This window comes from Lissotriton vulgaris, chromosome 1_1 (assembly GCF_964263255.1).
Source record: "Lissotriton vulgaris chromosome 1_1, aLisVul1.2, whole genome shotgun sequence".
Classification (NCBI taxonomy): Eukaryota; Metazoa; Chordata; class Amphibia; order Caudata; family Salamandridae; genus Lissotriton; species Lissotriton vulgaris.
Window position 1 is genome coordinate 936,763,367 of NC_141685.1, and position 24,934 is coordinate 936,788,300.

The 24,934-nt window shown below is 46.8% G+C and overlaps 1 protein-coding gene across 1 annotated transcript; it reads right to left on the minus strand.

Annotated features, from left to right (window-relative positions):
• Positions 1 to 11,918: 11,918 nt before the first annotated feature.
• KRT18 (keratin 18) lies at positions 11,919 to 24,613 on the minus strand. The gene is made up of 7 exons (XM_086959136.1): positions 24,080 to 24,613; positions 20,146 to 20,228; positions 15,639 to 15,795; positions 15,082 to 15,246; positions 14,139 to 14,264; positions 13,683 to 13,906; positions 11,919 to 12,182 (listed from the first exon to the last, which is right to left on the minus strand). Exons 1-7 carry the CDS (start codon positions 24,551 to 24,553, stop codon positions 12,050 to 12,052), a joined length of 1,362 nt encoding a protein of 453 aa, XP_086815262.1. The 5' UTR covers positions 24,554 to 24,613; the 3' UTR covers positions 11,919 to 12,049.
• Between the last annotated feature and the right edge of the window lie 321 nt (positions 24,614 to 24,934).

The window sequence follows — 24,934 nt, forward strand, 5'->3', positions numbered from 1 at the left end:
CGAAAATGCTTTGAGGGAGGGCCCATTTCAGTGCAGAGTGAGGCGGAGGTGGAAAACGTACAGGAGAGCACTGATGTCACAGACCTTCAAAGTCCTTTAGTGCAGGCTTCCCCTAGATTTGCCCCTATGCTTTCCCCAGGATTTTCCCTAGACGTTTTCCTCCCCCCTATCTTTAGAGTTAGATTTTCTCCTGTCCCAAAATGTGCCTCCTCTGGAGGAATGAATCTAGCAGAAACCCTGAAACACTGAATGAAGCTCCATGAAGCTACAGATTTAGCAGAGGAAAAGGCAAGGCAATTTGAGAGGGAGAAAGAAAGGATAACTCACCAGGCAGATGAGGAGCGAGAGAGGGACAGAAAAGAAGAGTTGGCTTTGAAGGAGAAGGAAAGGGAGAGAGAGAGAGAGACAGGCAGTGTCGTAACTAAGCTTGAAGGGGCCCCCCTTCAAGGTACTTGGAGGGTCTCCTGCTCTGGATTTAATCAGGGGCTCTAGGGCCAGAGTACTGTGCTGATGGGGCCCCCTGCAGCTCGGAGACCCCTGCACAGCGGGGGCTGCGGGGGCCTGTGTTATGCCACTGGAGACAGGAGAAAGAGAGAAATAGGAATTTGCAGAAGGAATGGATAGTCCTGGAAAAAGAGAAGCACGGGTTGGCAGCAGAGAAAGTGGTCAGTGCTGGTGATAGCGATTCCCCCTCCAAGTTCAAGGAAACACTATCAATTGATACATATATATGTCCCAGGCATGGATATTCTCTGCTGTATCTGTACTTTTGAACTTACCTGTAAGGCTCAATGTCTAAACGATCAGTCCAGGGCAGCAACTCTACTAAATCACCTCCCTCTGGCAGAGATTGAGATAATTGAAAAGATACCTGAGAAGGACAGTCTGACATATGAGTGTATGAACAGTGTTCTGAATAGACTGTTTAGGTTAAAGGCAATCAATGCTTACAGAGGTTCCGTAAGACCAAGAAGGTAAATGGTGTTATTTTTGAGAATTGGATTCATGACATAGTGCGTGACTGGAACGATTGGGTTAGCCAGGATGGAAGCGAATGAATACCAGTCCCTGAATCAGGTAATGATAGCAGAGCATCTCAGGGAAGAGTGGTCTAACCCTCTCAGACAGTACTTGTCTGATTTTACTGAGAAGGATCCAGAAAAACTTGCAGCCTTGGCTGACAAGTGGCTTGCCAACAGAGCGAACAAGAGGAAGAAGTACCACAGTTGAAACCCAAGGGGAAGACGTCCCAGCAGCCTGGCCTTAAAACAGGGGGGAAGGGTCAGAATATTTTCCAAGGCTCTCAGCCAGGACAAAAGTCCAAGGAAAATGGGGTCCCTCCCTAGTCAGCACCAAAAGGAAAGGGGATGGAAGGTTTCTTTCACTCCCAAGGTAGTGAAATGCTGCAGGTGTAACCGAGAGGGACGCATAAGGAAGGACTGCCAAGTGAAGAATGCAGTGCCGGCGACACCCATGATAGCAAGTGTGCTTTCAGTGGGGCCGAATATAAAAAGACACTCAACTAAATTTAAGTCAGTCACTAGGGATATCTGTGAAATAGACCCAGAGGCCCTTAAGCCTATTTACCCAAACTTGGGGGGATATATGAGTATGGTAGGAATCAATGGAAAGAAGGTTCTGCCTTAAGGGTTACTGGTGCCTACAGGACTATGGTTGAGCGGAAATATCTCCAACTCAAGGAGATCATTCCTGGTTCCAAGGGGTAGGGTATGGTAGATAGCAGCAATGACAAGGCATACTCTCTTGGCAGAGTGGAGGTAGAGATGAATGGTAAGAAGGCCATGGTCGATTTGGAGGTGCCAGACAGCAGAGAGCTTGATGCTTTCTGGGGAATTATCTTGCGGAACCCGGGATAGTACCTGGGCCATAAGCCTATATGGCCAGAACTCCATCAGCTGTGCTCACCAGGGCACAGGCTATAAACCAGCTTCCTGGTGAGGAGGGGACCACTTTACACTTTACAGGAAGAGAGACCAGAGGCGAGTAGGCCAGAAGCAGAATCATAGTGAGCCCGCTGACCTTGAACCAGGAACCAACAAAAGGCCGGTGGTTCCTCCAGGTGCACAGGAATTTCCTGTTAGCCCGTGAAGTACCCTTAGAGGGTCAAATGGGCACCAAACAGACAAAAGATAGGTTGGCACCTCTGTTCTACTCGAAAGAAGTTTGTCAGGATGAGGAGTTTTTTCTAGACTTGCCTGATCCGTCAGGCCAGCTTCAAGTCTGGTGGCTAGACCAAGGTGCCTTTGATGCACCTACCTGTGGTGGGGGTATCCTTTCAGTGGGTGGGGATTGATATGGTTGGTCCCTTTGACCTACCATTATCCTCAGGTAACAAGTACATACTTGTTGTGGTGGATCATGCCACAAGGTACCCCGAAGCGGTGGCCATGAAGAGCACTCTTGCCAAGGTGACAGCTAGGGCTCTTCTAGGGAACTTTTCCAGGGTTGGATTCTCCCAGACTGTGGTTTCAGACAGAGGAACAAACTTCATATCCTCTTATATGAATGTAATGTGTGAAGAAGTAGGCATGACTTACCACTTCTCCACTACGAACCACACCCAAACCAATGGATTGGTGGAGCGCTTCAATAAGACCCTAAAGAGTGTAGGACGCTGGCTCTCTATATAATGCACTAAAATGAAGTACACTGGGCAGAGAGTCCAGTGAGGCCTAGATAATTAAACAGAGGCAAAAGTAGATAATACTAATGCTCTATTTGTGGAAGTGTGGGTAAGCAGTCAGGCTTAGCAGAGAGTAGTGCTAATCATTTGTTGCACTCCCAGGGTTATTAAATGACACTCACACTCAAGAATAAATCAGTAAACAATTTATAAAAATAAAAATGATTTGTATGTAATTTTTAAGACCAAGAACTTTGTTCTACAGTAAGTACTTTTTAAGATATGAATTTCTTGACTTCGCAAAATAAATCGCTTTTGGGTGCAATTATGCACCATTGAAATCAATGGAAGAAAAGAGAAAAATGCATATAAAATCACACAGTTGGATTTCAAGGTTTCCCTTCAGGATTTAAGTAAGTAGCAAGGGCAGGCCCAATGTTCCACCAGCAGATTCTCGGAGCAGCCCAGGACAAGGTTCTGAGGTCGTTGGTAGCTGGTGTGCCATGAAGAACGGGGTCACTTGAAAACACACTGCACAAAGTAACTTAAAGGTAAGTCAATGGGGTCCCACTCAAAGGAGCAGGTCGCAAGGGCATCAGGACCATGGGAGCAAAGCTGAATCGTCATTACCAAGACTGGACGGGCAAGGTGCAAAGCAGATAGGGCAGCCTAGCAGTGCACATCAAGAGGTCCTTGTGGTCAGGAGCAGGCAGCTTGGAGAGGTGATTCCAGGACAGCTGGGTCAACTCACGAAGTGGGTCTCAGGGGTATCGACGTCCCTCGATGGGTGCTTGCTTCTTGGGTAGTTGGAGCCTGGATCGGACTCTTTGTCTCAGTGTACACTGCAGAGGGTCCGGTACCCCAAGTATTGGTGCGGCACGGCTGTGGTAGGTCCTGGTGTCTCCAGACTAGGTGGAGAGACAGATCTGACTCTCCGGAGCTGGTATACCACTTTTTGGTTTTAGTACTGTGTTGGAGTTGCCGGGGAGTAGCAAGTCTGTAAAACCGGATTCTAAGGTTCGGCGGCTGCCGGGAAGCAGTACCTCCACTCCAAGGGAGTTCTTTGATGATTTGTAGAAGGCGGGATGATCTCCAGGGTTCTTGGAGGCCTCACATTTGCAGCAGGACGAGACAGCATACCATGATTGTTGAGTCCTTAAGGTAGCAGGCAGGGTTTGGCTCCAATTTTCTGCAGCAGGGCTTCAGTCCTCAGGTCAGCAGCTCTTCTTTGCCTTTTTCTCCTCTTTGTCCGTTGAATCTAAGTTCAGGGCCCAGGGATGCCACCTAAATACTAAATTTAGGGGCATTAAAGGGGGTGACATGTAGTAGCCAATGGGTGTCTACACCCTCTAAGTGACCGCTTTCTGTGGTAAGTGGCACTACCCTGACCCTAATTGACTAATTCCCTCACAAACCAAGATGGAGGGTAATGAAAAGTGGGATCCATATCACCTGCCCGACCTTAATGGTATTCCTGGCTGAATGAGGAACAACTTCCTAATTTAACTAATTTTCCCACCTGTCTTACCACCAAATGTGGAGCAGGAAAGGGGGGTTGGCATTGTCCACTATCAAGAGCTGCCTGGGCCGTATTTCAAAGGTGGCATCACCTTTGAAGCTTCCCGCCCTGGTAGGCCAACCTGGCCTGGAGGAGGTGTGAATTACCTCGGCCTAGAGCAGGCTTTGTTCCTGGCCTCTGAGAGCACTGGCCCTCATCCCATGAGGTCAGAAACATGCCTGGTGGTGGCAGGTTGGTTAAGACTAGTCAGAGACCACACCAGTGCTTGGTAAGTGTTCAGGGGACCCGCTAAAGGGTCTCCGGTATTTATTAATAAATCGAACATTAGCATCAGTGAGGATTTATTAAGATGAGACGTTTGGTAGCAAACATCTTAGGGTACATAGATGCCATCATGGAGCTAGGAAACTCGTAATGACAAGTATCCAGCCAATTCACTCCCTGTGGCTTCCCTGTGCACTTACCATATCCAAGAATGGTTCAGATATTGCAGGGTCATATTTGCTCATGCAGATATGTCCGCACATGGTATATAGTGCACCCTGCCTTAGGGCTGTAAGTCCTACAGTAGGGGTGATGTACATATACCTCATGCACTGTTTGAGGGCATGGCACACAGGGATGTGTTCCATGTCAACTCTTCAGTTTTCTATACATCAAGACACACAGACTGCAATGGCAGTTTTCATGGTCTATGTGAGGGGTCTCTAGGGTTCACAATTTGTGCTGCAGCCCTAGTGGACCCTCTTCAGTCCCAATGCCCTAGGTGCCAGGGCTGCCATTTACTAGGGACCTATAGGGGTTAATGAAGTGGTGCCAATTGTGGTATATTTTTAGGGAAAGAACACAGGTAATGGGAGCCTGGTTGTCAGGGACCCAGTACACCCCAGTCAAAGTTGCATCAAAAGCCAGGCAACAAGTGTGATGGGGGGTACTGCAATAAGGACCCAGGAGCATGAGGAGGACCCGCTCCGATACCCTCAGAGGAAGTGGGATCTCCTTGTGCCCTGCCTTTTGTTTGCTTACAGAGAGATACCGCAGGAAGGAGTAGGGTTCAGTCCCTTTGAACTTCTTTTTGGGAATCCTGTCTGAGATCCCCTGGCTTCAGTTAAAGAGGATTGGGAGGGCAACCCTAAGTATCCTAAACATGATGTACTGGGCTCTGTTCTGGGCCATCAGAGACTGATAGCCCAGCTCATTAGTAAAGAAAAGGACAATCTTCAAGCAAGCTAGGAGCTGATGAAGGAGTGGTATGACCAGAAGGCTATGCTGACTGGGTACCAGAAAAGCCACAAGTTTGGGTCCTGAAGCCAATCTGTCCTAGGCCTTTGGAGAACAAGTGGTGTGGCCGTTACAAAGTTGTCAGGTAGATTTTTGATGTTGATTGTTTAGTTGACACACATTCTGAACAGGATTCCCAGAGTGTATTCCACCTTAATCGGCTGAAGCTGTGTCTCTGCAGGGATTACACGGTTTGCATACTTGCAGTTGCTGCAGAATGAGAGCAGGAGAGTGAGCCGTTCCCTGACTTATTGCAAGGTGATGAGAAAGATGGATCAGTTGAGGCTGTTACGCTTTCCTCTGAACTGAGACCTGAACAGTAAATGGAGTGTAAAGTGTTCCTGGGGTGGGTTTCCCATCACTTCTCACTTACCCCAGTGCTGACACCTGTATGTGTGGATGACGCAGGCACTGGGAACACTCTGCTTGTTAAAAGCAAGACATATAGGATGGCAGACTGGGTCCAAGAGTGCAGCACGACAGAAGGGGCCAAGATGCTGGACCTGGGTGGACTTGCATGTTATTGAGCCTTTTTGAAATCCTTGGGCCAGCCCAGTGGTGCTTAAGCAAGGGTCAGCTGACCTGTGCTTCGCCACATATGCTATGGTATGGCCTGCCATTGTATGGTATTTCATATCATTGTGTATGGTATGTGATGGTATAGTATGGCCTGTCTTTGTATGGTATGGCCTGTCATTGTAGATGGCATGACAATGTATGGTATGGTATGATATGTCATTATGTTATGGCTTGGTATGGTATGGTATGGAACAGAACGGTATGGCATAGCATAGTATGGTATGGAATGCTATAGTATTGAGGTATGGTAACGTATTTTATGTCATTGCTTATGATACAGTGTAGCATGCTATGCAATTCTGGGTTGGGGCTTTTTTTGCATAATTATGAATTTGCCATATGTGTCACATAGTCCATCTTCTGCTGCATAATCTGCAGAAAGATTTTGTTTCCAACTCAAACAAATCAAAAGTTACTAAAAACGTTGCAACGCGTTCACTCGCAGAGGAAGGTTCTACACAAAGGCTAACTGGTCATCTTTTTATCAATTATTTCTGTACTTGGTTATTAAACTGGTACGACTGAAGTGAATTCTTTGCCCAGACAGTATTAGCATGTGTAATAATTCCAAAATATTAAAGCAATACTATTAGAAATGTATTGTTTTATGCAGCATAATTTGCCTTTACTAGGCGCATAGATTAGTCAACCCTGCGGCATAATTTGGTGCTTCACTGCAGCATAATTTTAGTGGCCCTGGGTATGATCTGGTACGGTTTGTCATTGTATGGTATGGTAAGCCTGTCATGGTATAGTGTGGTATGGTATCGCCTGTTATTGTATAGAATGGTATGGCGTGTCACTGTATGGTATGGTATTCTAGGGTATGTCATTATGGTATAGTATGGTATGGCATGGCGTGGTATGGTAAGGTATGATATGGTTTGTATGTCGTTTTATAGTATGGTATGGCCTTTTAATGTATAGTTTTGTATGGTAATCATTGTTACAGTGTACACTTTAAGCTACAGAAGGAAGTTCAATGTGAATGGCCATACAAACAAAAAAAAACTTTATAATGCTTTTTTCCTACCATTTTTGCATAACATATTTTATTCATAGCCAAGACAACCCATGAATCATGAAACATATACCAAAAATTACTTTGGGCAAGATGTACAAAGTGTTTTTTGCATTCACAAGTGACCTGATTTGTACAACCAGGATGTTTGCAACCTCAAAAATGCTTTTTCTCATGTTCAAAACCGAAATTGCAAATCAGTAACTTTTTTCCAAATTGCAATTTGGTTTTGCGATTCAGTATATTGAAGGGGCATGTTGAGGGCATCCGTTCCTTATATGAATCGCCTTGGTATGTACAAATGTTTTGTGACCGAAATGCAGTCGCAAAATATACGTATTTACCTCCAATTCAAAGTTGGAGGCAGCCCATTTGTAAGAATGGTTAGGAAAATATTTTTTAAGAGCAGGCAGTGGTCCAAGAGACCACTGCCTGCTCTTAAAAAATAAAACTTCAAAGTGCCATGTTTGTCTTTTTAAATGCATACCTGTTTCCTTTAAGGGTGTTTTTACTTTATTTAAAATCAATTACATACATGGGGGTCTGCTGCGCCCCAGCAGGCCACCATCCCTGTGACGGCAGTGAATCATAATGGGTCGCAAATTCTAATCTACCTCATTAATATACACAAGGTAGGTCTATTTGCGACCCCCTTCAAATCGCTAAATGAACCTCAATGTGTTTCAAACATAAGGAATAGAGATTTTCTAATTGCAACTTGCAATAAAATAGTGATTATGTAATCTCTAGTGCTATATTCATACATCCAGTACTATGTTATAAACTGAACAAATTATTACTTAATACTGTTAGTGTGAAGCCATTAATCTATTTTAAAATCATTATTAAAAGTGTTGTTAAAAACGTGTGGCCTGCTGATGTTGTACTAAACTAAAGACAGCAGGGGAGAGGATGAAAAGTATAAAAGAACGAACACTGGAGATGAGTGGTGAAAGTAACATCACAGAGCAAAACCATGAGCAAGGCAACCTAAAAACACATAACTCTTGCCTACTGCTGCAAGTAAAAGAAAAAAATAGACCGATACAGAAAGCATAAGCAGCGGAACGATACTTCCAGAAAAAACAGAAGCAGTACTTGGTCCATGCTCCAGTTACATGGGAAACACACAAAGATAGTGTAGTCAAAGTGAATCCAGCATTGATGACCAAACAGGAGCCAACAAATAAGACTAGCAATTAAGCTAATGAATGGTAATCAATGGACTGGCTCTAAGACCCTTTTAAGTTAAAAAAAATGTCTCACAAGCAGCAGAACAAGCCGCATTTCAGGTGAGACCTAAAAAGAGTGGATGATTGCTCACTTTTGAGATAAATATGGGATAAGCTTTGTTTTGTGTCACTGGTCCTGCTCGCGTCAAGTGTCATCTAAGACACAGAGACCCTGCAGTTCATCACAGTTTCAGTGTGATAGTGTTAAAGCTAAAAGTCAACGAATTCCCTGCATCATTTCTGCAGCAGATTGTTTTGATCAAGCGTTCAGTTCTGTCAGGATGCAGCTCATATGGGGTGTTGGAACTGCAACTCATCTGTTTCCCTTTCTCCCACCTGCATTGTCCTCTTTCAAACCAAAACCAGGCATATGGTTGAATGAAAGATGCACCACTTCTGATTAGTGCATCTGAATTTATAAAAATGACCCATTTGCCCTATGTATCACACTGAAATGTACCAGCACTTCATCCTCACATTGAGAACAAGTCTAGACCCACAACCTCAGCATGAATGTGGATTCACCAAAAAGCCTGGGGTGTTCGAGCAGTAGCGGCACCCCCCCCCCCCCCCCCCCCCCCCCAGCGCCTTGAGACCCTACGGGTATGTAGCGCGCTCTATAAGTGTCACTGATTGACTGATTGATTGATTGGCATAAGTGACCTCCCACACTCCTGTTGATCTCAATGATGTCACACGAATTGACATCATATGACCTTTGACCCTGAATGCCAATAAATGTCACATACCTTCATCCATAGGACATCATAATAATTGGCGTCACTGAAGCCTAGTGTGTATCTCAAAGAGACAAATTATTGCTAAATGACGGGGAGAAGCACCAAAAAAAGAGATTTAGAAAAACAATAGTGGTCAGGCCCACTGGTACTAATTAGTAGGGACAATAAATTGCCAAGGAACTACTTTGGTGGCTTGAGTTATTCGTTTCCATTATTAATAAGTGTGATTTGCCATCGCTTGTACGGAAGTATCACACATACAGAGTACAGAAGTGACGTCTCTGCTCCCAATTTTTTTTCAACTATTCGCAACAATGGACTGTGGCAACATTGTTAAAAATGTGTCTGTTTTATAACTTTATTTTGTATTATAAAAAGTACACATTCAATTCTGAATTTATTTATTTTTATTTAAAATGGTATTTTCCAGTGTGATTTGCAGAAAGCAAACAGTGCTCATTAGACAATTGTTTACCTTCTATGCTTGGTACTACTTTTGCCATCACTGGGTCAGTGGTCGCAAAAGCAGTTTCAGGGGTCTCAAGGGGCCAGCCAGGGGTCGCTGCTGCGAACCCCGGTGACACCTAAATGACGTGCATGATCCTCAGCAGCTGGTCATACAATTGCTGCAAAAGCCCAATCACAGGCTTCACTGCTAGACTAGTCTAGTCAGAGACCTTGGCCAGACTTTGTGGAACTCTCCTCCTGTGCCACGCTCGATTGCTTGCCTGAATCCAGCACCTTGAAGCCACTTGCCTGACGCAGCACTAGCGCTCCGTATAGAAAGTACATTGAACCAATAGTACGGGGTCCTGCAGTTTATTTTGTACTATGGTCTCCTTGCTCCTCCAACAGCAGTGCGAGTTGAGGCGCTACATAGAAATGGAAACATTTTACGGCTGCAGAAAATAAAGCTGAAAGAAGAGGCTTTTCGCATAGCTGCGTAGTGTAACAGAGGCCTCCGTTGATGCCATGGTGTTCTTTCTTTGGACTCTTACATTATTTGGGAATGTAACAGGAATGAGATGATTTTTATTTTTAGACCGCTTCTTTGACTGTCCCAAGCATAGATGTAACTGTTGTTTTAGGGCTGTTTGATACTAAGCTTCCCTCCATCTTGTCTGCCTGGACATTAACAAGCGCTATATAGATAGATCTTCTATCCTTCTGCTATCTTTCTGAATCCAAATACTTGACTAGCCTATCCACCACTGAAATTACTTATATATTTCACTATACTAATTCACCACTAATCTTATGGGTTCCGGAGTAGAGTGCTACTTGCCGAAAAAGCACTGCAACACCTCGTCAGGGGTAGTAAACGCTATATAAATGCAAAACTTTTTATCTCTCCACTATGTTTCTCAATCAAAATAACTGAGTTACATACCCACCACTCAAATGACTTTCATATTTCACTATACTAATTCAACACTAATCCTTTATGGGTTCTGGAGTAGTGTGCTACTCACCGAAAAAGCGATTGGACGCCTCGTCAGGGGTAGTAAGCGCTATATAAATGCAATTACAATACAATACATGCAGATTAGAATGGCTACTGTGTTTCAGTGCATCTAGGTCAACCAGTGACAGCTGTGAGCCTGCCTGGGGCTCACCCTGTTGCTACAGGAGTGAAAAAATTTGACAGGTCCAGAAAACATTTTTCAAGCCCTCCTTCCACTGTAGAGAATCCAAACATAGCATAGTAAGGGGCTCCCACCTGCTACACTGAATACGGGCATGATTACAAAATATTATACGTTATCAAGACATCAGTGAGAGAGAGCCCGCTGTCACTGGTCACAGGTTGCTAAAAAACAGACATAACTGCTTGCCTCAGATTCAAGGCCCTTAACCAACAAAATCCTAAATATCTCACTCTCAAACTTCCCATATTTGGAGACTTTTACTCTCTCTACTATAAAGGCAAACTCTCTCTGTGACTGCAGTATGGATCACCTTCCCTCTGCACTTCATAAACACCCTCATTTTTCAAAACATAAGGTCCCACCAACTTGTAGTTGGTGGTAAATAACGAATCCTTAAAGCAAAAATGCACTCACTTAAGTGCTACCTACATAGGTTTTAAGGATTCAGTAATTTACCAATTCTGTAAAATAAGGAATCAGTAAATTACGGTATCCTTATTTACAGCCTCCTACATTGGGAAGGGCTAAATACTGGTCGTTACCGACCGGTATTTAGCTACCTACATCTGGCCCTAGGTTGTTTGTGCTTGTTCTGATTTAAAAGATCCCCAAACATCTATAAATTACATTGTTAACTTTGCTCGTATCACTTCACCCTACTGTAATTTAAGACCATTTCTATAGTCTTAGAACCCGCTGCTGAGGGATATACCGGTTGTTAAAGGCCCTGAGCCAGAGTTATATGCCCAAGCCGAGGGCTATAGTTAAGGGTACTGTATTTGTTCTATGTTTGCTGGAAAAAGTGATCTCCCTCTGTAGACTTTTTATCCCTCACTATCAATAAATGTATTCTGAAGATTGTTCTCTATACCGCCTAATGTTAAACTGTTAACAATCTATTTTTTAGCCTACCAGTCAATCCATGGTTGTTCTTGCCTTTGGACTGATCAATGCTGTGAACCAGGTTGGGTGGAGTTTGTGTTTCATCAGACCACAATTAAATAAATAGAAACAAAGTAGGGCAGAGCCTAGTCACTGGGCACAGACAGCGGCGGCCGGCTCCGGTAGGCGCAGTGGGGCAAGGGTCGAAAGGGGGGAAGCTAACTGGTGATGGAATAGGTATAATTAAATAAATAAATAATACCTTTTCCGTCGGCTGCCCCCCTGCCCCACCCTGCTTACCTGTACCGGCCAGCTCTGGGCACAGATAAACATGAAAAACTTGTCTGAAAATGAATAGCTGAGTCAAAAACTTGGCTATCATCATTTATTGGCAAATAGAAGGGCCGGAGGTAAAAAAGTTGCATTCTGTTTCTTGAACATTGTCAACCAATCACAGCTTCACTTTTTTCAATGCATGGTACGGGGAAGTCAAGGGCGCGGTTTAGGACTTGATGACTTTTGTGTCGTTGCTCTCGGACACCACCTTTCCATCGACAACCTTCTGTGTGGTGGTGATGACCTTCTTCACCATCTGTGTGCTGGAGGCAGAACTGCTGGTCAGAGCATCCTGCAGGCTGGAGAAAGGGAAAGAGGCAAATCAGTTTTAGACCAAGCGCTGCCTGATAACCGTCATCAAGGCATTAGCATTGATGACAACCAGATCAGAGGGAGTCAGAGAAACAAACCACAGGCCCAGTGCTGGTAACTACCTATTGAGAGACAACAATCATAGTGGTTGGCATGGATGGAGACATGGACCCATATTTATTAAGGTTTTGCGTCGACCTTGCACCATGCAAAGGGACGCTGGGTGACACAAAACCTAGATTCAAATTCAACAAACCACGCAAGGCCACCCTGCATGGCTTGGTAAATTTGGTCTAATGGAAGGCAGCGCAAGTCGCTGCCTTGCATTACGTTGCATGGCGGGGGCATTACATGGGTGGAGTGTGGGTGTTCCCATGCATCCATCCATGCAATCTGACGCATTCCCAGATTTACCAACAATGGTAGACATGGGAATGCGTCAGAAATGTACTCCTTCCCACCAGAGGCGCAAAGAGAAATATCTTTATTTCTCTTTGTTGTTTCCTCTTTCTATGTGGGCTGCATTCTGCTGCACACTTAGAAAGAAAAAGCCTCAGATGATTGTTTTCGTGCAGGAAGTGCCCTTTCCAACACTAGCATGCATGCTCCTTGGCACCACGGCGCAAGGTTGTCTGCATTGGTGGAAGGCAGCACATTGTGTGCCAGCGCAAGAAGAGTGCAGGAGTGCCCCATATAATGTTAAATATGGCGCTTTTCTGTCCTCTCCTTTTCATGCATCTCAACGCTGCAAGGTGTCTTGCTATGTTGCGTCAAACATTGATAAATCGGAGCCTAAAGTTGAGCGAAATTTGCGTTCATTTCTTTTGTTTTGAATAATTACATGAAATACAAATCTGTCATTTAGTGTGATATTTTAGAATAAAATGCACCCATGCGCCAATGTTTGATAAAATGATAGATTTCTCAGTACACTAAATAGCGTGAAAAACAAGGGGTGTAAGCAAATGACGCTCACGTTCTGGCCGTTTGTGTTATTGCAGCAAAATATTGCTCCAACCAGCACATAATTACATGATGTGGTGCCATTCTAGGAATTTGGCAAAACAGGCATAACATGAAATTCCATAAATTACGCAATCTACATTTCACCAAGGCCTATTATCTACATCTCCTTACACCCGTGTTGGACAGTTGCTTTGGGCAAAATCAGGGACAGCTGAATCCCATCCTGTCTTTTGAGCAGGCTCTCTAGAAGAAGGCAGAGGAAGACACCTCCCTTATAGCTGATTAGAAATTCCTTCTCTTAGTTTAAGGCTAGAACTCCGGGAGTAGGCAGATGGGAGACAGCTTTCCATTTTGTCTTGCACCAAATCCCCAAGAGACTTTGATCCACTGTGGAACAGTCCCAGGACTAAGGGGTGAAATATCTCTAAAGGCCTAGTTTTAGTGAGGTGTGACCTGTAGGCATAATGGACGCAGAAAAATTCCTTTCCCTTCTATCACCCCGTTTCCTGGTGAGCACTTACGTGAAATCATCACCACCATCCAACAACCGCCTGTAGGTCTCGATTTCTGCCTCCAGCTTCATCTTAATGTTGAGTAGGGACTGGTACTCGTGGGACTGCCGCTGAAGGTCGTTGCGCACCTGGGTGAGATCTTCCTCCAGCCGCAAGAGGATGTTGTTGATCTGATCCACCTGCATTGCATAGCGCCCCTCTGTGTCTCTAAGGCTGTCTTCTAGGTTAGCATTCTTGGGAGAGAGGGAGAGGTAGAGCAGATGTAAGTGCATCCCTTGGCAGTGTTGGAGAGCAGAAGAAACTAATTTGCAGACACGTTTTTTGAGCAAATCATTGTTCTGGGTAATTTATGGCTGAGAATTATGGGTTTCAGTGATGCTTAAGGCTGAGGGTTAGGAGGATTTCCGAGTGCCTCTCCATTGCATTTTCAATACTAAGTGAACAATTGTGGGTGCAGATCCTTACCAAGCTTCGCATGGACTCCAGCTCGATCTCCAGGCCTTGGAGAGTCCGACGAAGGTCTGTGACCGTGGTCCTGGAGGACTGCAACAATTCACTTTCGTGTGTGACCTGGACTGTGAACTCTTCTACCTGGAGCAAGAGAAAACATAAGAGGCATTAGAACACCAACTGCACCTTCACATTGTCACTGGGTCATGGGCCTGATGCTCAGGTAGGCAGGGCATCAATTACACCAAGCTAGTGCATCTGCAAGTCTCTGTCGAGGAGGCGTAGCTGCAGAACATTGTGTGCTGAACATGAACGGTACAAGAACACTGCGACTAAAATATCGAGGACCCAAATATTAGCAGGTAGCTATATATGGATAAGTATAGTTCTCCTGTGCTTAACTTCACATATTTGCACATTGATATATATATATATGTATATATATATATGTATATATGGTCTTGGTATGCTAATGTAGAGAAAATAATGGTACATCTATTCTTACCTATGAGTTTTTTCTGCCTTAATATGTTGGTCTTTAATATTTTGATCACTGTATTCTTGTAAGTCGATATTCAGTACAATATTCCATACTATAACCCATCAAGGCTATAACGACCCTCAATCCGTCAATCAATCAGGTTTCTTGTATAGCACAATTACCAATTTGTGAGGGTCTCAAGGCACAGGGGAGGGGGGGAATCTGCCCTCGCCCATGCCCTGCAGATGCTTCCTGATAAAATGAAAGTATCTGCAGGGCTTTGGACAGAAACGTTTCAAATATTTGTCATAAAATCATTTTTAGCCATTTCATTGTCTCACTGCTTTGTATCCTACAGAAAGATGAACATCGAGTGAGTGTGGCGGAGCTCTAGGTCTAGAGCCATATTTCTGGGGAAGGTTCATACTACTGAACAGCAAAGCAATGCCCCTGCCTCGAATGTCTTCTCAATGGTACCTGGCGCTGGAAGTTCTTCTCTGCTTCCTCCCTGTTCTTCTGTGCCAGCTCATCGTACTGTGACCGGATTTCAGCCATGATCTTGCCCAGGTCCTGGGTTTTGGGTGCGTCTACCTCCACGGTCAAACCAGAGCTGGCAATCTGACCCTGCAAGTTGTTCACCTCCTACAAAAGGCAAAATAGAAATTATTTGTAAGAAAACACAAAAAATTCAAGGAACAAACATTCAACAAGTGTAGCCGTTAAAGGGCCATCCTTATTGTGTCCTCCTATGCCTCTCCTTGTCTTCCCTCCTCTGTATCACTTCCAGAGGTCGGTCTCCCTTTCTACTTTGCCTCAAGACAAACGTTTCCCTTCTATGGATCCCTTTTTCTGTTGTTTTCCTTACATCTCCAGCAGTAATTGCTGTTTGTGCTGCATTACTTTTACCCTTAGAACTCCACTTCCTGTCCCCTGATGCTTCCTTCTTGGGCATCTTCAACCCTCTATTTACCTCTCTTTGCTACTCTCTCAGCCCCACCACCACCACCACATCCAGATGGACAGAGCATCCTTACATCCTCATGGTTCTTCTTCAGGAAGATCAGCTCCTCGCGCAGGGACTCAATTTCATTCTCAAGGTTCAGACGGTTCATGTTGGTGTCATCAATCACCTTCCGAAGTCCAGCAATGTCCATCTCCACCGATGTTCTGATAGCCAGTTCGGCTTCATACCTGACAAGGGTGGATTACTGTTAGGCAACACAATCAACTGAAACAGCCAAAGAAAGCACAAGGGGCTAGGGTCTTGGAAGGTAACAAAAGCAACCTAAACCATCTCAGGAAAGCACACCCATCTAGGGTCTTGAATGGAAATACATACAACTAACAGTAGTTGAATAAAGTGGAACCATCTAGGGCCTTGCATGATAACAAGCAACAAAACCAGCTGAAAATTGGGAACAGGCAAGAGCCTTATGACAACACAAGCCACTGAAGCCAGCTGAACAATGCGGAGGTCGTTCGGGTCTTGCCAGAAAATAGCAATCAACGATAGGAAATAGGCCTCTTTTGCTTAGTCACCCCAGATTTTTTGCTAGACTCTCATTTTTGCTGGATTTGGACTCTGTGCATTTACCTCCTGCTAACCATTAGTAAAGTGCCTGTGCTACCCATTTTAACATGGTCGAATTGGCATACTCCTAATTAGCATATGTAACTTGCCTAGAAGTCCTTAGTATATGGTACAAAGTGTACCCAGGGCCTGTAAGTTAAATGTTCAGTAGTGGACAGCAGCACTTATTGTGCCATCCACTTCAGTAGCAGTGCAAACATAGCATCAGACATGCCATTGTAGCCTTACTGTAGAAGTATAGAACTGCAATTTGACCTGTCACGATACCCATTTTGACTGGTCAAAACCACTTTTAAACATTAATAAACTCCCCCTTATGTAGGCCTTATGGCCCACAAGGCAGGGTACATGGTACTTAAAAACAGGACATGTTGAAATCTATAGTCAACATGTCCTTATAGTGACTATTACCCAAAGTTATTTTCACTGTATGAAGGCCCGCTGAACAATGGAGAAATACTGGGAGGTAATAGTAAATACTAAAACTGTATCTCGGGAATAGAACCAGCTAGACAAATAATTAAACCACTTATTTTAATAGTTATCATTGGTGAAGTTGGATTTTTAATAATTAGTAAAGAAAGGCTACTTTAAAGAGTCAACATTTTCCAGCCTGAAGATCCCGGAGGCTAATTTCAGGTTGATCTCCAGTGTCTCCCACACAGTTCTTAAACTTGAATAGGTCAGACTAGTTGTGAATTGCCTCCAAGGAGCAAACAAATAGGCTAACCGGAATATGCAGGGCGGGGGCTGTTTGCATCCTTTTTGGCAATACAGTCAACAATCCTACTCCAAGTGTCAAATCCTGTTTGACAGGTCTGATGGGTTTACATATAACCCTTGGGGCATGCTTGAAAGGGGAAAGAACAGGATGCCTAAACAATTATTGTGGATCCACTGTCTGGTAGCTGAAGGACTCTGTTTAGTTTTTGTCCTACCAGACTTCTATAACCTTGGTTCACACTTGAAAAAGGAGAGAACAGGATTCCATGACAATTGTTCTGGACCCCTTGTCTGGTTACTGAAGGGCTCTGCTTTTGCCCTACCAGATGTCGGTCTCTGGGTTTATTGCAGGTGGAGTGTCTGTCTCAATCTCAATTTTAGTGTTGTATGGAGGAGGACACTACGTTTACCAAAGTACACTCACCACCAATGCCCCTATCCACAAGGGGACATATTTGCAAAAAAATGTTGAAGCATGGAGCTGTGGCAAATTTGGTGGTGCCACAGACCGACATTTTGAAAATGCAGGGATGTGCCGTATTCACAAGAATACGGTGCCCCCCTGTGTTTCCCCTAGCGCTGGGCGAAAAAGGCTGCCTAGCGCCAGCACAGGCCCCCTGCTGCCATGTTGCAAGGGTGCCTGCACTGCAGGGATTATTGTTTATGTGCAGGAAGGGACACTTTCCGGCACATATACAATCAATAATTGTGATTTGCTCTTTCTATGTGTACTGAAGAATGCAGCACACATGGAAAGAGCAAAAAATGAGGAGAAACTAATAATATGTCCTTGTATCGCCATTCTAAACCTGGTATTCCATTAGCAAATATGGGGCAGTGTAAAAAAACAATGGGTGTTGCAGTGGAACACCCACAGCAATACCCATTGCATGCCCCATTGCCACAGAGAACTGCAGGGAAAGGGGGCATATTTACATGGTGGGGTTAAGCCATGCTAGGTAAATATAGAAAATGGTACTATGCCACCTGAGCATCAAAAAAAGGGATGCTACGGTGGCGATAGGGGCTTGTAAATATGCTCCCATGATTAGTGTTGCCGTAGACTTTCGCCATCTTGAAAATGCCTACAGTGGATAGGGTAGGCCCGGGAATTTTCACCCCATTGGTTAGGGCATTCCCAAGAGTAATTTCAACCCACTAGCTCGTGCCAGGCATAAATGTGGCAACTCCAGGCACCCATTTCAGACCACTTCTTGGACCTGAGGAAGATCAGACGACTGAACCTGCTGTTTGTGACCTCAGTCGAGCTCTGCAGCACTAGATCTATTCCCCTAGTACCCATGACAAAAAAGAAGATTACAGGGGTCATAAGGCTGCTCCTCCTGTTAAAGCTACAGGGATACCACAGGCTACAAGAGGCTTCTTCCTGGAAATATCCAGCTGACAGTGGCAAGTGGATCTGGAATGGACCCAGCTGTTGGCCTCCTTCTCGCCCTGAAACCCTGGGAGTCTCTAAGTTCCTCCCCTGAGGTCTTGCTTTAGAAGTCCACTCCTGTACTAGATTGGGCTTCAAAGATGGAAGCCAGAAGGAAAAATTGTGGACTAGGACAAGCCTGGTTGGTGTATCCAATCCACACTCCAGTGTGGTCAGCCTCAAATTGTGCCTTGGTCCCAGTCTAACACAACCACTGACTATCATTGGCACCTTGTGCTTTTTGGCACTATTTCCACCTACACTTTTAAACTTCGTATCTCCATTTCCCAATATTAGATTCTGGTCAATTCTGCGTCATTTTGTTTATTAAATTTAACTCTACTGTCCAAATTCCGTTCGGGACTTTTATTGTTTTGCATTTTGAACATAGTACTGTTTTGGTATTGCCTAAATACTTTACACATGTCCTTAAATTAAGCCTTTCTGCTCTGTGTCATAGCAACCAGGTGACTCAGGTCACGGTAATGTAGTTACCTTGAGGGTTCACCCTGACAAAGGTTGTGATTATTCCTTGTTGTGGGTAGTCACCCACCCCAAACAATAATCCAGTTGATTACAGCACCTGAATCCATTTGAGAACCAGAACTGGCTCCGGCTTTGCAGGGCAATGCAAGCAACTAAAACCACCTGAAATCAGCACAACCCTGCTTAGGTCTTCAAAGGCCAGCTAGGTATATCAGAGACAAGAAACGGAAAGTGGGCTCCCTAGAATGGGAAGGAGTACAACTAGCCCCACCACAGGTGGTGCAGCCCTCACCTCAACACTGATGCTAACTAACGCAACCAAAGGGACACTTCTGGCCCCTGCACAATCACTGGAACTCTTCCTGGATCTCGTGATGGTGCTGAAAGAAACAGATCGGGTCCCCTGATGCTGGCGCAAGGGGTTAAAATCTTGTGCTAGAGGCAGGCTGCCTCTCAAATGTCAGCCACTGCCCCGGAGAGTTACTGCCGCATTCCTACTTCTGCAGTTCCTGCTTAGTTGTATTAATATGACCTACTTTACTTCCACAACACAGTATTGCATTCTAAGTGCTCTCAACTAGGCCGACAGCTCAGTAAGATTAACAATTGTACTCAAAAGACTGACGCAATACTTCTGAGTGCAATTGTTAAAAACGAATCATTGATATATGTGGATGATATGTATTAAAATATACTGGTTCAGACATATATTGAACCCATAGTGTGAAATGTCATTTGATACCTATTTGCTAATGAATCAAAATAATGCCAATATGGGATTCTACGCATTGTTTTTAGAGAATGGATTGAGTGTTTGTTCCTTTGAATGAATGTGTTTGGATGCTTTGATGTACGAGTATGGCTTTTAGATTTCTGTACCAGACATGGAGCCTGTGACAAATAAGAATTTAAGTTGATATATAAGAGAACACAAATATATATCATGTAATAAAGTATCTTTTGAATATGTCCGATTCATGATATTGATTATTTATTGAGGTATACCTATCTGAAAGTAAGTGGAGGAGCATTGTTTTTCGTGTGTTTTGATTGCTGTTTTCCCCTGGTGTTGTCTTGTCCTATTATTAGTTTACATGAGCCCTCTTGTGTCTAGAATTGAGTAGACCGCTCACTGGGCAAGGATGGAACTGCAAGTGCTCAGAAGCTGTGGATTGGTGCAAACGGGTCCAGTGTGATGAGGCTGGAAGCCTTCAGAATCTAACACCATTCAATCAAGGGCACCAAAGAGTCTGAAGCTAACTGAGGCTGTCCCCAGGCCCAGTTTTTGAGGTCACACGACACTCACTTGACTCGGAAGTCATCAGCTGCCAGGCGGGCGTTGTCGATCTGCAGGACCAGCTGGGCATTATCCACGGTGCTGTCATAAACCTGGAGAAGAGAGGAAGGGCATCAGACGCACATACATGGGCAAGGAAATGCACAAAAGAGTGCCACGGTGTGGGTGCAGGGCTACGGAAATCTCGAGTGCTTGCAACAGTCTGGACATGGTGATGTGTGCAAGGAAATGTGCGAGTGTGCACGCGCGTCTGTAAGAAACACGTGTCAGAGCAATAGCGACAACAGGACTAGAGGGGAGGGTACATAAAAGAGAAAGGTGTGTTTAAAGTGTGAGTGTGTGTGTGGATTAAAGACATGAACTGACCTAATTATTGGAAAAATAACACCTGCAGAAATTCATAAAACATAGATATATATTTAATATATTCGCAAACTATTAGTAATTAACTTGGACTACTGAACAACACTCTTTATGTCTCTCCTGTGGCCCAAACAGCGATCATCGCTGGTGTAAGTTGGCTCTGAGGTGCCAGGGGCACTTACATTTCTAGGAAGCTCCTCTTACCGCAGGGTTACCTGGGATGCAAGATGTCTCGTGAGTGTCTCCCCTGGCATTAAGATGGCATTTATGTGACAGCTGCTGTCGCCCTGGAACTTTAGAGTTGTGCCTCTATTCATTTCTTACAGAGATGGGTAGTGGCAGGGTGCATAGTACCAACATGTCGCTGTATAGCCTCTTCGCAGTATTAAATCTTGTGTGGCATCACTGCCCGCTGGCAGGCAGGGTGCCAATTACAGCCTTCCCTCCCTTCTGGTCAGCCATCTGCTAAGTTACTGTAGCTAACATACGTTCACCATTGGCATCAGCTCACCACAATGCTCCCTGGGTATTCACTTTCCCCTCCCCTCCCCCTCCTGGGCTCCGCAGCACACCTGAGGAGGCTGGTGCAGCTGACGTCTGTTTGTCTTTCCTAGGCTGGCAGAGCTGTTGTTTACATTCCCTGCCAGGTGCGCTTTTCTTCTGTCCTGGGAGCTGAACGAAGTGGGGATTAGAGGCTGAACAGAAAGACAAACTGTCGGCTATCACCGCGGACTGGTCTTCAGTCTGCTGCCCCTGCCACATGCCCCGAGTCTAGGGAGATTTCGTGCTCCGGCGCCCTTTCCACAGTGCAAGGACGCGCCCCTGTACCGAGAGGGCCTACACCCGACTCCCCTGCTCCACAGCCGCCCCTTCCGCCAGGACGCAAGGGTTGAGTCTGCCTTCCTGGCTGGCAAATGCTGGCTTCAGGCCTGAGCCTTGAACATCCGCTTAACTCTCTCTCCTTCTGCCCTCCCCGGGCACCTCCGTTGTTCTACTCCACCCCCCGCCTTGCCCTACTGCCAGTGGAGAAACCTAATATGATGGGGACAGCCATGCGGAATGCGGCCCAGCGGTTTACAGATATTCACAGGCTTTAGGTTGAATGGGCGCCGTGGAGGGTGGGGCCCGTGCACTGAAGGGCCTGCTGGAGGCGCCTGTATCCTGCCACGCTGGCATGTTCTCGGAGGGCTGCATGCCAGGGTGCCTGTCTCAGCTCAGGAAGGGCTGGCAAGACCCACCCATAGCCCCTTGACCACATTCCCGCCGAGGCCTCCTGCAGTGTGGGGCTGGTGTGAACGCGTGTTTTAGGGCTGATAGTCACTTCCATTGCAGTTCGGCCTGGTCTCTCGTGCTGTCCTCCTGCCCCCCACCCTGGCTGGGGCATCCTGACCCTAGGCCAGGGGTGCACCTGGCTTTTGGCCCGAGCCTCCCTGTTCACAAATGTTCACAGTCCACAGGCTGCAGGGTTAATGTTTGACAAGATGGCGCGCAGAAGCGGCATGAAGTCATGCGTTCCCCGTTACACTTCGGCCTCTCGCGACTCCCAGTGTGGGAGCGCAGTGTATCCAACGGAGACCTCTCTCCCAAGGTCACTGACGCAGCACAGGCGAGGACGGGGGGAGGCCCGCAGAGCAGGCACACACAGGAAACGGAAACAGCGTGTGACGCAGGAGAGGCACAGCGAAGGGAACAAGCGAGGGGACACACTGAGAACACGGTGGGAGGGCTACACACCTGTGGTGTACATGCACACCACAGAAAGATTATTTCTGGAGGGCGACGGTGGGAAGAAACTAACTTTTGAGCTAGTCCCAGTACCAACACCGCATGGGTCGATGGGAGAAGCTTCCTTAGAAACTCACGCCCAAATAGGAGAAAAACGCAGAACACCCAGCACACCCTAAGAACTGTACTGTCGAGGGCAACAGGCACCAGATGAAGGGACAGCGGAGCGACATAGGGCGAGCAGGATATTTTTTGGGAGGGGTGTGTGTGGTTGGGGGTGGTTGCATACAAAGAAACAGTGACTTGGTAGAGCGTGGACCAACCTAAAACAAAGGACAATGGTGTCTGGTATTGACAATGGGCATGGACAGTGAGACTGGGTCACTCTCACCTGGAGGGAGCAGTGGCAAAGGGCAGAGTGGGCCGCCCTCATCGGGTGAGTGGCCGGTGGGATAGGGCATGGATGGGATTGTGTGGCTACCATACCCTAATGAGTGGGCAGTGAGGTGATTGGACCACTCCTCAGGTGCGCGGGTAGGCTGGAGCGGCCCACACACACCTCATGAGAAGGGTTGGTGGTCTGGGGTGGAGTGGGCCTCCCTTCCCTGGTGGAGAGGCTGCAGAGCGATAGGGTGGAGTGGGCGAGGCTCACCTGGAGAGGGGGGGGGGGCAGTGAGATAACCTGAGGTGGATTACACTTACTGGTCTCCGCTGCTTCTCCTCTGGAGCATGAACTGAGGGCTCTACTCATCACGGGGACTTGGCCTCTTACCAATCACTGAGCTCCTGCATGTTCCAGTGAGAGGGTTTCCACTGCCGGGTGAATAGCACCTTCTTGCCCAAGCAGTGTCAGGGGTTACGGCTGAAGTTGCAAGACTGTCTTTGATTGTTAGGGTCGTGGATTATGGTCAGGGTGGGTGGGCTCTCACTTGTTGCCTCAGCTTCTCCAATTAATTCAGTAGGAGCTTAAGTTCTGAGGCGCTGACGCTTCTTTACCAAGGTAGGGACGTTTGTTAGGGTGGGGCTGTGGGGTTTACGTTACAATCCCTTGGTTAAGGATGGAGTTTAGGAGCAGGGTTTTTTATGGGGTGGGCCTTATTTGCCTCGTATTCTCGTCCAGGGTGCAGTCGTTTGGGCGCATATCGTGGGGGCTCAGGCCTTTCTCCTTTAAGTAGGGTTGAGGGTAATGTTAGTGTTGAATATGCCAGGTTTGAAGTTTTGGTTTTATTTGAAAATGGGATGTCTCGTTTCCTTGCTTCTGCCAGAGCTGCCCGGTCCCTTATTTTCTCGGTCGGATCAGGGCCAGGAGTGGGGATGGATTTACCCTTGGTGCTGTGGTGGGAGGGGCTAGTGTTCAGATGGATGTCTGCTCGAGAGTACGGAAGTGGAGGCCCGCGCCCAATGCGTGCTCTTTTCTTGGGCAGGTGGGGTTAGTGCTGGACTTGTGGGGATGAGGGGTGCTCTCCTAACTTCTCTTCTTCTTGGCTCTTCCAGGGTCTGACAGGAGGGCATCTTTCCTGGGTGCGTGCACACTCCTTATGAAACTGGTCTGGGGTTAAGGGTAGTGGACAGTTCTAGGCCGGAGTCTCTCAACCACCGCTACAAGCCCAGCAGTAGGGGCCTCGGTCCCGGGTAGAGATGCAAACACTTTGCGCAGGTAGGCTTATGGGGGATGTGCAAGCTTGTCTCTTACCTGTGCTGGGCACTCCAGGGTCTGGCAGCAAGGCCCCGGCCTGTGCGCGCGCTCGCTCCTCGCCCCTCGCCCAGGCTCTGTCAGTGTGGATGGGGGCTCTGGCTGTGAGTTTCTTACCTGTCACCTGGGGTTGAGGTTCGTTCGCTCGGGCTGGACTCTTACCTGCCGCCTCAGGTCCTCCAGGGTCCGGTAGTAGGGACTCCAGTCCTTGGTGCTCGGCCCCTTCTTCTCCAGGTAGTCCCGGATCTTCACCTCCAGGCCCTGGTTGGCCGCCTCCAGGCTGCGCACCTTGTCCAGGTAGGTGGCCAGGCGGTCGTTGAGGTCCTGCATGGTCTCCTTCTCGTTCTGGCCCCCGCCTGAGCCGGACAGGTTGAAGCTGCTGCTGGACCCGCCGTAGCCCCCCAGGCCCCCGCCGTAGCCCCCCGCGCCTCCGCCGTAGCCCGAGCTGACGGTGGAGACCCTGGATACAGAGATCCGGGCGCCCTGGCCCCCGGCGCCCGCGTGCATGCTGGCAGAGCTGCCCAGGGGCCCGAACCTCTTGAACCCCTGCACGCTCTGGCTGGAGCCCAGGGGCCGGTAGCTGCCGCCACCGGACACGGTGGTGGAGTACATGACGTTGGAGGACCTGCTGCTCATGGTGGAGGGAGGCGAGACGGACGAGGAGGAGAGGCGCTGGCAGGAGATGCTGCGGGAACCAACTTCAGGACTCGCCTCCCGGATTTATATCCACAAGTGGAAAGGGAGGGCGAGAGGAAGGGGTGGGGTGTTTGCTCCACCCACACGGGTGCGGGCAGGAGAAAGGAGGGCGTGTGGCGGGGAGAAGGAGGGAGGAGAGCGGCGGGGTGCAGAGACCGCGGGAAAGAGAAGCAGGGGGAAGGGAAAGAGGTATAGGGGCCGAGGGTGATAGGAAAGAGAGGGAAGACTGAGGTACACGGAAGAAAAAATGAAAGGAGAGAAGGGCAAAGGAAAAGTGGTGCAGAGAGAAAGTGAAAAAAAAGTGGTACACTGACGTGGCAA